The 12,910-nt window shown below is 42.4% G+C and overlaps 1 protein-coding gene across 1 annotated transcript; it reads right to left on the bottom strand.

The window, feature by feature from the left end:
- Window positions 1-632: 632 nt before the first annotated feature.
- Window positions 633-5,295, bottom strand: LOC308130432 (protein twist-like). Its single transcript, XM_080496828.1, has one exon. It carries the CDS (start codon window positions 4,860-4,862, stop codon window positions 4,227-4,229), a length of 636 nt encoding a protein of 211 aa, XP_080352954.1. The 5' UTR covers window positions 4,863-5,295; the 3' UTR covers window positions 633-4,226.
- Window positions 5,296-12,910: the final 7,615 nt, after the last annotated feature.

Genomic DNA, 12,910 nt, shown 5'->3' with positions numbered 1-12,910 from the left:
GATTTCATGTCACTGTGTCCAACTCTGGCTGGATAGAACATGGAGGGGAAACGTTGTCTGTGGTGTAACCACGCCGCATGAAGCGAAGAATTCTGGCACCGAAGCTCTGAGTCATATACAACGCTCTGGCACACGGCGAGTTTTATTTATCAGCCAATGAAACAGCAGGGCAGCGAAACCTCAAACAACCCCGGCAAGGTCATCACTGATCAGATCACACTCATTTATAATGGAGCTTCAACACTGTCGTCTGTGTGTGTGTGTGTGTGTGCGTGCGTGCGTGCGTGCGTGCGTGCGTGCGTGCGTGTGTGTGTGCGTGGCAGTGTCCACTTAAAAGCCTTCAAATATGTTGTGCGGAGCTCATATTCCTGTTAAGGAGTAAATACAAACCCCACTGTGTTTATGAGCTGTCTCGTTTTCATTGTTAACCATTTTCCTCAGTTTCGCTCTAATGGCTTCGCAGTTGAAGCTCGGAGCCACAGCGGAGATAAAACTGTGGCTCCCAGTGGCTTTAAGAACGAACTGTTCCTGGCTGACCAGGCGAAGGCACACAGGCCTCATTAAAAGAAAAAAAAACAACAGAAAAAAGGGAAACAAGAGAGACAGTTTAACAAGAGAGACAGGAGACAGAGTGGGTGTGGAGGCTGAATAAATCTGAGCATGTTTGAGGAAAAACACCAACAACAAGCACTTTAGGGAGACATTTTTTTTCAACTTTTTGACAGGGCAATAGAAAAAAAAAATCTAAATAGCACAGATACAGTTCAACTTTTATCACTTTTATTCCTGTTGAATTCCAGTCTGAACACACCTTAAAAAAAAATCAACATTAATCCATGTATTGAGCTTCTCTTTTGCTTTATTTGAGATGGAAAATCACACATTCACACATACAAGTGTTTTAGAGACGCAAATGAACTTTAAACGCATGCTTTTGGATTGATGCAGGAAAACCCAAGAACCACCTCCCACACACACACAATGAGAACATGCAACTTTTAGAAAGATTGCCCACTACCAATTAGGACTCGAACCGGGAACGACTGCCACTGTGTGGCGACAGAGCTTACCGCTGCATCAGTGCATCGCTCGCCCACTGTTTCTCTCCAAAAGTGAGGTGCCTTTTTGACGGAGCTACCCGAGGAAGCGTTTTGCCTTCACATTTGTTAAAAACTATTTTTTCTGAATTAACAGAAAGGTTTGACTCCAGACTAAAAAGCAGCCTCAAACTGTGCAGAAATCCACTGCTGCTGATCTTCAACAGTGTTTTAACAATTCAAGACTGACACAAGTTATTCAATAACGGTTTGTTATTTCAATCTCATTCAAAAAAAATTCAAAAACTCAGAAAAATCTTAATAATTTATGTTTTGTATTTCTAATTCAGAGAAACTAAACAAATATATCTATTATAAATTGCAATTATTCATAAAAATGGAGACAGAATTTTAAGTTTTCTTTAAATGTTTCTCAATAATTTGGAAAAACAGAAAACATTATTTTTGTACATTTCTTTCATCAGATCACTAAAATGGACACTAAAATGTTATTTCCCACATGGATGTGTTTCATTAATTCAGACAAACTAAACCTTTAATTTTTGTTTAATGTTTCGTTTAGATTGCAAAACGCTACATTTTAATATGAATTCATCCAAAGCAAACCAATTTATTTTTTCTCATTAAGGAAAGGAAAAGAGCTGTCAAATTCCAATATGTTTCTCAAATATAAATTAGTGTTTTTAATTCAGAAAATCCCAGAACCACTTAAAACTAATCACTGGATTATTTTTTTTATGTAATCATTTTTATTTGTTAATTCTGGGAAATAAAAATACTGTGCAAAGCGACACTGATCTAAAAGATCAGTTATAGATATTTTCCTATTATTCTAATGAAAGAACCCCACTTTTATAAATATACATATCTCTTTCATTGAGAAAATGTATTTTCATTGTATAATTTGCTGTTCATTCAATAATCTATATTTTGTATATTTTAGATTCACAGCTCCAATTTGTTTTACAGATTAAAGAAAACTTTATAGATATGAGAAAGATCATTACGATATTTCCTTAGTTGTTCATTTAGAAAAAAAAAGAACTTGTTTTTGTTTTTTTTAGGGTATTTTGTTTATCTCGTTGAGGTTTTCACAACATTTCCGGGGAGAAACCTTATTAATAATTCAGAGCCAGTGATTTTTACCTATGTCAATGCAGTTTCCACCTGCATCCAAGTCCGTCCAGACGGAGTATGAAAGATGGCGGACACGGGGATCAGATCAGCTTGATTGACAGAAATGATGGACACGTTACCGTGGAGATCCCTGACAGAAGCTTTTCAACCCAGCAGACACCCGATGTTGAGTACATCTGGAAAAAAGACAAATGCAAGGAACACTAATATTGTTCCCCGGGTGGAACACGAGACAGAAGTGGGAGAACAAGTTAGATTTAATTAATGAGCCCATACAGCATAACGTATGTTCTCCATTCGTCTGTGCTAGCCTAGCCTCTCTCATGCTACATAGAAAAACACACAGATTCCTTCCATTTTGGCCAAAAAAGCATTCTTTTCAAATGTCAAGTGTCTTTTAGCATGTCGGTGAAGTTTAGCCTCACGAGACCACACTGTGCCGACTGCGGGACTCGGGTAAAAGACTTCACAAGAGCTGGAAACCTTAGCTACCTCCCCGCGACATGCTAATGATAGGGTCCTGCTTTCTGCTGCATTTTGGCAACGAGGGAAGAAATGATTTGTCATGGATGTGAGCTGGAACCCAAACAGCACGTCGACCCTTGTTCCCTCTCAAGTGTGTGTGTTTTATTTAAGGCTTGCAGGTGTTGCTCCTTTTTAGCATGCTTGTTTTAATCCCTTTGGCAAAATAAAAACTCAGACTCATTTGAACAAATTTGTTTGATTATGTTCGCTTGAATCAGAAACCTCGATTCAGGTTGTTGTTTTTTTTTAACAAACTCCAATTCATTCGGAAAGGGGTTATGTTTGTGTGTGCCTGCGCACAACTACACCTATGTGCAGATTTTCATGCATAAATCAGCTCTCACCTCCTCCATCACTCCCAGTGGTTTATGGGAGCCCAGCAGGGAGCCACATCAGCCTCCCCTTTGATGGCGACACGCATGATTCATGGCTTTTTGGAGGCCGTTTGTTTTCATTACTCCTCCTCGTCAGCGTGCCGCCACTGTATCACCGTTTCGTGCAACGCAAGCGAATGTGGGCCAGAACGAGAGGAAAGAATTTTAAGAGGAGAGGTTGGTTTTTTTTTGTTTTTTTTGTTTTTTTTGGCAACAGAAGAAACAAAGGGGCTTGGGGATTTTTTGGCGTATAGAGGAGAAACTTCAGGCAGGAGAGACGGCGGCTGCCCGTGGAGGCTTTTTCCACCGCTTTTCAGGTTCAGAGGTGGTCGGGGATTCATAAAATGTCAGGAGTCTTGGAAAAGTAGGAGTTGAAAGGGTACGGAAAAGTCAAAGGTCCAACATGCCTTCAAAACATCCAACTTTTGTCTTTCCACTTCTGACTCTAGTCCTCCTCTGTCTTTCTATAGCTACCGCTATTTTCCCATATTGTGTGCACGTCCTCCACTGTGGCTGATGGTGGGCACACCATCACCTGTCACAATGGTGACGTTGGTGATTTGGCAAGACGAAGCGATAAAGCGGCTGAACCCAGCTGTCAAGCTTCACAACCTGAGAAAGTCGAGGGGTCAGAGGGCGTCAAGCACAATAAGCTGCGGGGTCACGGGGATGCTACGCTTCAGGACAGGGAGTCCTGAGCCGTGAGGTCGAGGAACTGAATGGATGCTGAATGAAGACCAGCTGTGTTTCTCTCACCTCTCCTGATTTATGTAAACAAGAACACACATGTCCTTAAAGACAGAGCAAACTCACATCTCGCTCAAACGGGTTTTTGAACCGCAGCACTGACACTCATGAGCGGTAACAACTGCTTTTAAACGAAGCAGAGTAGTCACATGACAATATTCCTCTATTACATCCTACGCACTGTTTGATGACAAGGGAAAGTGGCGGTGAATTAAAAATCGCTTCTGTCTACATGTTCACATGTCTTTTCACTGCAGGTCACAAAACATGAATAGTGGTACATACAGGAGTCGACCGTTGAGCAGACAGTTTGACCATCTCCTCAGTCTATGTAAAAGTGTTTCCCTGCTGTGAGGAGTTTGTCATATTTAAAATCTCTTTCGAGCTAATGACCAGCAGACATAGTCGACCAGGCGCCCTCCATCCTCCAGACAGAGAAGGCGTAGCTCAGTCTCTCGTGGGCCAGGTAGTTGCATCCAGCGAGCTTGGCGTCCATCTCGTCACTCTGCAGAACCTGGTACAAGAAGTCAATGTAGCGCGATGCCAGCTTCAACGTCTGGATCTTGCTGAGTTTGTCGGACGGCAACGTGGGGATAATCTTCCGCAGTGAGGCGAAAGCTTCGTTGAGGGACTGTGTCCGCTGGCGCTCCCGTATGTTGGCGATGACCCTCTGTGCGTGCGAGTCCTCGAGGGATGAGAGCCCCCCGGGGCTGGGACCGGGGACGGGGGACAGGGACGGGCCCGAGGACGGCGACCGGTGCTGCGGGCTCCTCTTGAGTTTTTTTGCAGTGTAGAGGTGGATGTCGTTCTCTGCCTTGACTTGGCCGTCGTCCGCAGCCGTGGTGGGGCTGACGGTGAGGTGATCCTCCATGCGCGCGATCAGCTGCCGTTTCCGTCCGATGACCCCCGGCGTTGCTACTACGACGGGACAGGTGTTGGAAAGAGGTCTCCCCATGTTCTCCTCGCTGGAAACCACTCCTTCCTCGGGGTGGTCATCTTTCGACTGCTCCTCCTCTCTCATGCTTGGCCACGTTTTTCTTCTGGTTTTCTTTTTTCTTTTTTCTTTTTTTTTCCTTTTTTTTGTGACTGAATCCTCCTCTGAAGACCAGCTCTTCCTTCAGTTCGCCTCCCTCTCCACTTCTTTCTTTTCTGTTGGCGCTCAGAAACTCCCTCCACGACGTGCCTTCATTTAATCATCTGCCGTTCCAATTCTTTCACGGTCTTTCCACCTTGTCACACGTGAACTCAGCCCTGGGTGTTCAGATCACGGCCGCCCTCCTTTGTCCACACGGGTGGAAACCTGTCAGAGCCTCAGTGAGGGAGCGCTGCATTCGGCAAAGCACACTCTCCTCATGTCCCGCTCCCACAGCAGCATGTGAGACAACAGCAACCTGAATCTGACTTCTTAAAGGCAGAGGAAGGCAAAGCCTCCAGCTGCCCACCCGTCTGACTCACCGATTGGTCTGTGAGGGTTTTTTTCGTGGGGGGGTTTGTGGGACAGCTGAGCTTAACACAACAGGAAGAGCAGATCCTGAACGATTGGCCGGATCAAAGAGACGAGGCGGGGATGAAGGTGTCTCGTACAGCCAACCAGATCGCACCGCTGTGACGTTTGCGTCTCCGTCTTAGAAGTTGCTCAAGTTTATAGGTTCCAGATTTCCCCCAAAGCACTACCACCACCCCTCGACTCCCACCCTCAGCCCCTCGCTGCCGTTCCCTTCGTCCCCCTCTCCGTTCGGCACAGTCATCGGTTGCTTTCAATAAAAGTCAGACAGAGGGAAAAAGAAAAGATTCTCCAATGTTTTGGTTTCAGGTTTGAAAGTTGGACAAAGTTCATCTACATTTCCGAGCCTTGCGGTGGATTTCTTTGCTTTATAACTATGAATTGATCATTCTTAACGCACTCTCAACACTGAGCTCTCCAGGCATAATTTCTGTTTGTAACAATGCAATTACTACACATCAACCGTGAACTAAAGTGACGGAATTGTTTTGGGGATGTTTTTTTTGGATGAAATATGACTTCTTTATGGAATATAAACAAAAAAAATGTTACTTGGCAAACACTAAAATACAAGGTCAGAATTTCTTGAGTAAATAATTAGATAAATTATCAGTAAATTTGAAAACAAAAAATCTCCACAGAAGGTTTTTGTTTGCAAAACAACAAAGACGGAGTGTTTTATTTTACTGGCAGTGACTTGGCTGGAGTTTGTCGGCATAAAGCTGGAGGGAGGAAAGCTTTGGCATTCGGTCAGCACCGCAGCACCGAGCTCTAATCACTGTATTAAGGAAAGAAGGAGCAGCGTGAATCAGAGGGACGCCTGCGGGATAACCACTTACTTACATCCGTATAGACTACGTGGAGAACACGCCTCGGTGCAGGTCCTCGGGGTGTCTCCCACTCTCCAGGACGTCCCCGCCCCGCCCCGCCCCGCCCCAGCAAGAGAAGAGTCTATTGTTAGCATTTAGCATTTCTGTGATTAAGTGATTTCCTCCAGTGACGACGCCGGAGTCGGAGAGGTCTTTGACAGCCGGGACACAGAGTTGGAAAATCTCTCCACTGAGTCGGCTCATGGATGGCTCGTGTCCACAATAAGAAGAAAAACCTCTATTGTCTGACCATTCCTCTTCTAAACACGCAAATGTCCACCAACACAGACGTTTGTTGTAGTTTGTGTAAAGTTTGCAGGGCCTGCACTTCATAACTTAGAGCTAATGAACAATCGACTGCGCTACACTGAAGAAAAGTTGATCGTGACTGACTGGAACTGATGTCAATGGTTTATATATCAAGTATTATGTCTTACAACAGGATTCATGAAATATAATACAGAGAAAAAGGTAAGTAGCTTTATCATCAATTTCCAGCAAATATGTAAAATCTGTTTGTGTGTTAGTTTGCTAAAAATGTAATAATTGAAGTTACATTGTACTTCTGTATAAAATGTATGTGTTTATATTTCTCCATCTGTCTTTATCATGTGCAGGTAGCTTTATTATAACACAGCTTTATTATAACTTTGAAATAGAGTGGCGTTAAATAAATAAAATAGTGCATTGTCTCATAATGCATTATTCACAATATACCATTGCTGCTTTCGTCAGGAAATACTTGTGCAATTTTTCACCTTTACGATTTCTAAATTGGTCGTGTTCAGCTCGTTTGCTTAGGGCGCATTTACACAATGTTTTCAGTGAAAATGTAAACATTGCTGCGTTTGCCTCTGAGCGAAGTATCGCTTTTGAAATGCAATGTTTTGAGATTGATGTCATTTTCATTTTGGGTCACTAGTGGCTGCTGTAGGTTGTTTTCGGAATGAAACCACACGCTCATACACACAAAGAACAATACACTATAAACAACATAACTATGCCGAGTACACAGACATTCATATGGACAGACAGCCATGTTAGATTGTTATTAATGTGACTGTCAACTAACTGTTGGGTCCCAGGAGAATGTGGACGGGGAGTCATGACACTCTGGGGGCAACATTGTTGTTATTGTTCATTGACTCGTGCGGACGAACTATTTACTAACCGTGGTGTGCATGTGCAGCAGCGTTTTAGAAGAACATTTTATCATTTTATCCCTGCCTCTACTGAGATGAGTCAGAGTGTTTTCAAAAGTTGCATTTTCAGTTCCTCCAAGCACTGTTGTTGTATAAACAGAAACGCAAAACTTGAAAACGTTGTCGTGTAGACAGGATGTTGACTCTTTGCTGTCTTCAACCCCATACTCGTACGTACACCCAATAAAACAAAGCATTTTAGTTGTATAGTTTTGTTTTGTTTAATATCACCAGTTCTATGGACAAATAAAAATAAGCAGCAAAGAAAAAGACAATAAAAGAATGTTAATGGAAAGCCTTTTCGGTCTTCCTGTGCAAAATTAGTAGGTTCTCCCTGTGCATGCTCCAGTTTCATTGCACAGTTCCACAAAATGTATTTGAGGTTAAAGAGTGATCTACAGTCCCTTGATGGAGCCGTGACCTGTGAAGGAAGCATCCTGCTCTCGCCAATCGTCAGATGGATGGATGTACAACTGCTTGGTTTACATGCAGGGAAGTGTAATTAGTTACAAAAGTAGTGGAGACACAGTAACATGTAAAATGAGTAACGGCTTCTACAGCTCAGAAAGACACAAGCCCGCATGTGGTCACATTAATACTAACACAATCAGTGTAGTGTTGAGCGACTGGAAATGTTTACATCAGAGGGTTATACTAAGAGTCCAATGTGCCGACCCTGTCAGATTGGCTGGATCCTTTTCATCTTCTTCACTTTAAACAACAAACCATACGCCCACCCCCCCTGTGGGGGATCGCACACCTGTGCTGGATCACTACTATTTACATATCATCGCTCTCCTAACATTGTTCCTTGCGTGCTGAAAATAAATACCTGCAAGTGATGCTGAATATGATACGCCTCGATATAAACACGCTTTACACACGTATGTGTGTAAAGCGAGGGGAGGGGGGGCCGGGTCTTGTTCACAATGAACGGGCTTGTAAGGGAATGGTCGCCCCCCCCCCCCCCCCCCCCCCCCCCCCGGAGTTTTGCTACCCCTGGACAGAAAAAAAGGGAGGGAAAGAACACCGGACATTGTCTGTTTGAACTGCACGCTCAAATGAAGACTTAGCATAAATATTTCCACCAAGAGAAATGGGAGAATGTTATCACATGCAAAGCTTGTGTACACACACACACACACACACACACACACACACACACACACACACACACACACACACACACACACACACACACACACACACACACACGCATGCTTTAAAACTTCATGGAGGGAGTCTAATTTTTCCATATCAGCATTTTGATTGGAGATTATTTATGTGATCTGGCCACAAAACCAATAACTCAAAGATCGAATTGAATTATACAGTCGTGTGTTTTTCAGTTTCACTTTTGTTCCAAATCGATGAAAATCACACCAAAAAAGAAGTATATTGTTATTTTTAATTCAAGCTCATAAAGACACTTACTATTTCTCAAATCTTCACACACAGTTTTAAAAACTCACGCCCAACGGTACAAACATCTAACTTCTGGTTTTTACCCTCAGACAAGCTGTCAACACACACTACATGAGTGTTTGTTACACACTGCCACTAAAATATCCTAAATAGGGTTCATTTGAAGTATTTCCATGTTGAGCACACATCTAACATCAGCATGATCTTGTCTCAGGTCGGGGTTCATCAACTGTCCGTTCATTCATTCGCCCCGGACAGCTTCCCAGCATCCCCTGCTCCTTGTCCCTCCTCCCAGGTGCCCGCTCATCCAATCACCATAACAAGCGCAACAACATAAACAGTGAGAATAATGATTATAACGCAGTTTTTGACAGAACAATGAACAATAATTGACACTGGTCAATTTTAAGGAATGAACGTGTTTTGTGGCTCCGGGTAAATTTGATTTGGTGGAAATGAGAAAAATGGTAGATTTGGTCATAAACATTGCAGACGGCTGGACAAGGTTCTGAGTTTGATCGATCTGCATTGTATTTTTGCAGATGTTAGTGATGCTATATCAACGACAGTTTGACTTGATCTGTCAATAAATTCTTTCAGTTTCGTAACATCTCTGCTTAGAATAGAGGAATATGTGATTTAATCACTGAGAGCAACAATGAAAGCAGCTTTAATAAAGAACTTAAAGTATTTTATGTTGTTGTGAGGTAGAGTATTAATTCGGGAAACAGCTCGACCCTCTTCCTTTGAGTGTTTAAGGAAATTGTAACTGGTAAGATTTTTTTTTTTTTAATCACAGAAGTAATAATAATAGTATTGCTTTTAGCAACTTTAAATAGCTGAAAGTTAAAACTCACAATTCTTAACCAGCTTCATGGTTAAGTTGCTGTAGGTTTATTTGAGTGATAGATCCGTTGTGAAATTGACTTGGAAGGGAAGAAGATCCACTGGATTTGTTGGCACTCTCCCTTGTTTCATGAAAAGGAGCCAACAAGAAAGAGGAGACGTTTCCCCCATCTGTGAAAAATAGAACTGAAGCCACAGCGTCTTTATCAGTGTTCCATTTATTGGCCACTTGGTGGAGCAGTGCAACAAATAAAGCTCTGTGGAGATTCAGCCCGTCAGTGAACCTATAGGATGTAAAGCTTGACTTTTTATTGCGCTCAGATTCTTTTGTCTTTACTGATCTGGAGACGGACACTCCCCAGTGCATGTCATTCAGCTTCGTCTTTCTCTTCCCATGAGATTAATCACAATCACACATCCGTTCAGAAATGCACAAGGCAATGATGGGGGAGTTCACCGTGTCTATGCAAGTGCCGTTCCAGACTTTTCGAGACTCAGTCCACTGCTGCTTTATTTTTGCGTGCATGTTGAGTAAGTCAAAAACGTATCTACACATTCGGCAAGTGTTCTAAAAAATGGCAGTTCTCTGCATATGGGTAAAAATGTAGTACAATTATGTGTCATGTATCAATCAGGTGACACAGAGGTTGTTAGCATACTGGTTGGAAAAAAAACAGTGTTAAGAAACCAGGAAATGACCAAGCCCTTACTTCTGCAAGACATATATTGATCACACTGAACACAGACTCTCTCAAAAATAATCACTAGATGGAACTCATCTTTAAAATACTGGTGTATAAAAGCTACTTTACCATTTTCTAATAATATATACATTATTTACAAAAAGTTCAGCATATTCAGCTTAAGTTTGAAATTTCAAGATGAAGATAAAACAAATGCACTCGAACCTTTGGAGGTGAACTTAATGTGACTTTCTCTGAACTTCTGAATGCACGCGAGCACACATTGATCAACAGTATCACGCCATTGAAGCTTTAAACAGGATGTCCTCAGGCGGAAGTGCCCACTCAGCTGAGAGTGTCATCAGCTCGTTAAACAGAGACTGGAAGAGTCACAGGAATAAATGGAAGTGGGCGTCCTTTGGCCACGTCCCACACTGATGACCACTTCATTGTGAGCAGAGCCCTGCCTAATCAGATGTTGGTTTTTATTTCATTGTCTTGAGATGAGGGAATCACCATGGCATGCTTCTGCTTAAATGCCCTTCTTTCATAATATATCACTGTGACGTCAACTTTTTACCATTTCCATCAATTAATGTGTTGTTTTTTTAATTTAAGGTAGTGCAGATAAACAATACAAAACAGTAAACAATTCCAAAGATGTGTGAAAATGAACAATACATTCTATATACAAAAGTAATACAAACATTACAATACAAATTAATGTGTTTTTTAAATGTACAAACTTCAATCGTGCATTGACTTTACACTGCATGATGGATTAGTTTATTGTAAAAACCAGCTGTCCAAATCTTCTTTCGAAGCTGACAAGGAGTCAGCAGTGGAATTACAACCGAGAGAAAATTTACCTGTGTCTGAGTCATTCATGGTTTGTGCAGCAGCTGCTAAGTGTCCAGTCTGGTTCTGTAAATTCTTTATCAGTCATGGGATGAAGGCAGAAGCAGTGGGGCGAAGGCTCCAAACAAAGAAGAGTTTATAAACCACGAAACACTCAACACTAGATTGTCAACATTCTTTTGCGAAACGGAGGTATCAGCTGACTTGGTTTCTCGTTCACCTGTTACTATCTAAATGTTTTGGTTTTACATTTTTCTCTTATCATTTCCTCAGCGAGTTAACCCTTCATACACCAAACTTTTTGTGAATGAACATTCCAACTGTCAAATTAGTTTTATTCACAATTCTTATTTTCTTTTTGCACTCCTCAATGCCTCAGTTTCACAATTCCATCAGGTCAATACTTCAAAGAGTTTGTGATTATCCTTGGTGTCTTGTTTTTGTTTTTGTTTTTGTTTTTAACAGTGTAAAAGTGACTATGAAGACACAGACAAGGGAATCAAAGACAGTGCGAGGTGATATACAATAGTGACTACAATAGTCTGAGGCAGTCCTGACAGAATATAGAAAACTCACTATAGCTGCTCCAGCAGTGACTGCAAGCCGTCCTGTCAACCCAGACCAGCCCACATGTTGATCTTAAGGAATCTGTTGCAGCTCCAGCTGCAGCCAAACTTACCCCCACTGCCCCCGCCACCCACATCCGCACTCCTATAGTGGGACCAGGAGCCAGAACTGGCAGAACCCTCTCTATGAAATGTACAATAGCTACACCTGAAGCCAGAGCACCAGCCCAGAGTTTACCTGCACCAGCGCTTTACCAAAATATGAATAATGACATTCCAACAGGAACTGTTAGAAACTGGGATCATAATAATAATAAAGTAGTTTTCTATAGTGCTTTTCTGGCTTTTCTGAAAGACGCGTTAAATTGCATTATTCATTCACTCAAGAGTGGACAGTGATAAACTACGTCTGTAGCCAGAGGGGCCCTGGGGCAGACTGACGGAGGCGAGGCTGCCAATATGCACCATCGGCCCCTCAGACCACCACCAACCAGTCACTCTCACGCTGCATTCAGACAGGCAGTTTGAGTTGTAGTGTCTTGTCCAAGGACACTTCGGGATGTAGGCAGGCAGAGATGGGAACCGAACTTGCCACCTCCTGATTGGGCGACAACCGATCTACCAACAGAGCCATGTCAGCCCTCGGATGCTGCAACGCCAACAAAAACGCTCGTGTTGTTGGTGACTGTAAGGTAACAATGGGCTCTCTTGCAAAGTTTAACATATCAGTTATCACATAACATCAGCGGTACAGGAGCAATAACAGTTTGGAAGACGAGATTCTCAAAAACATCACAAAAATCTTTGGAAAACAATGCAGCCACGAGACAGAATTCTGTTTTGAACATATTAGTGATTCCCCACATAAGAAATAGAACTCCTGGTGTGTTCAGTAGGGAAATAAATCAAATCCCACATGCAACTGCAGCGTCGAAGTCACAGTTAAAGCAGGAAAGAAAGAGCATCATAAAGAGGATAACAAAAAAAAGAACACTGCCATAGAAACAGGGGTTCGTAAAAACATGTTTTGCTCTGAGAACCGTTATTCTTGTCAGAATAACCTTTCCCCCCTTCAGTAGGTGGGCAGTGGCCATAGAATCAATGTGTAAATCTGTG

The sequence above is a fragment of the Blennius ocellaris genome (assembly GCF_963422515.1).
Source record: "Blennius ocellaris genome assembly, chromosome: 5".
Taxonomy (NCBI): Eukaryota; Metazoa; Chordata; class Actinopteri; order Blenniiformes; family Blenniidae; genus Blennius; species Blennius ocellaris.
Note: the sequence above shows the minus strand (reverse complement) of the source record. Positions and strands in the feature narration are given on the sequence as shown.

Coding starts and splice junctions, on each gene's coding strand:
- LOC308130432 (XM_080496828.1), bottom strand. CDS start 4,862: ATGAGAGAGGAGGAGCAGTCGAAAGATGACCACCCCGAGGAAGGAGTG.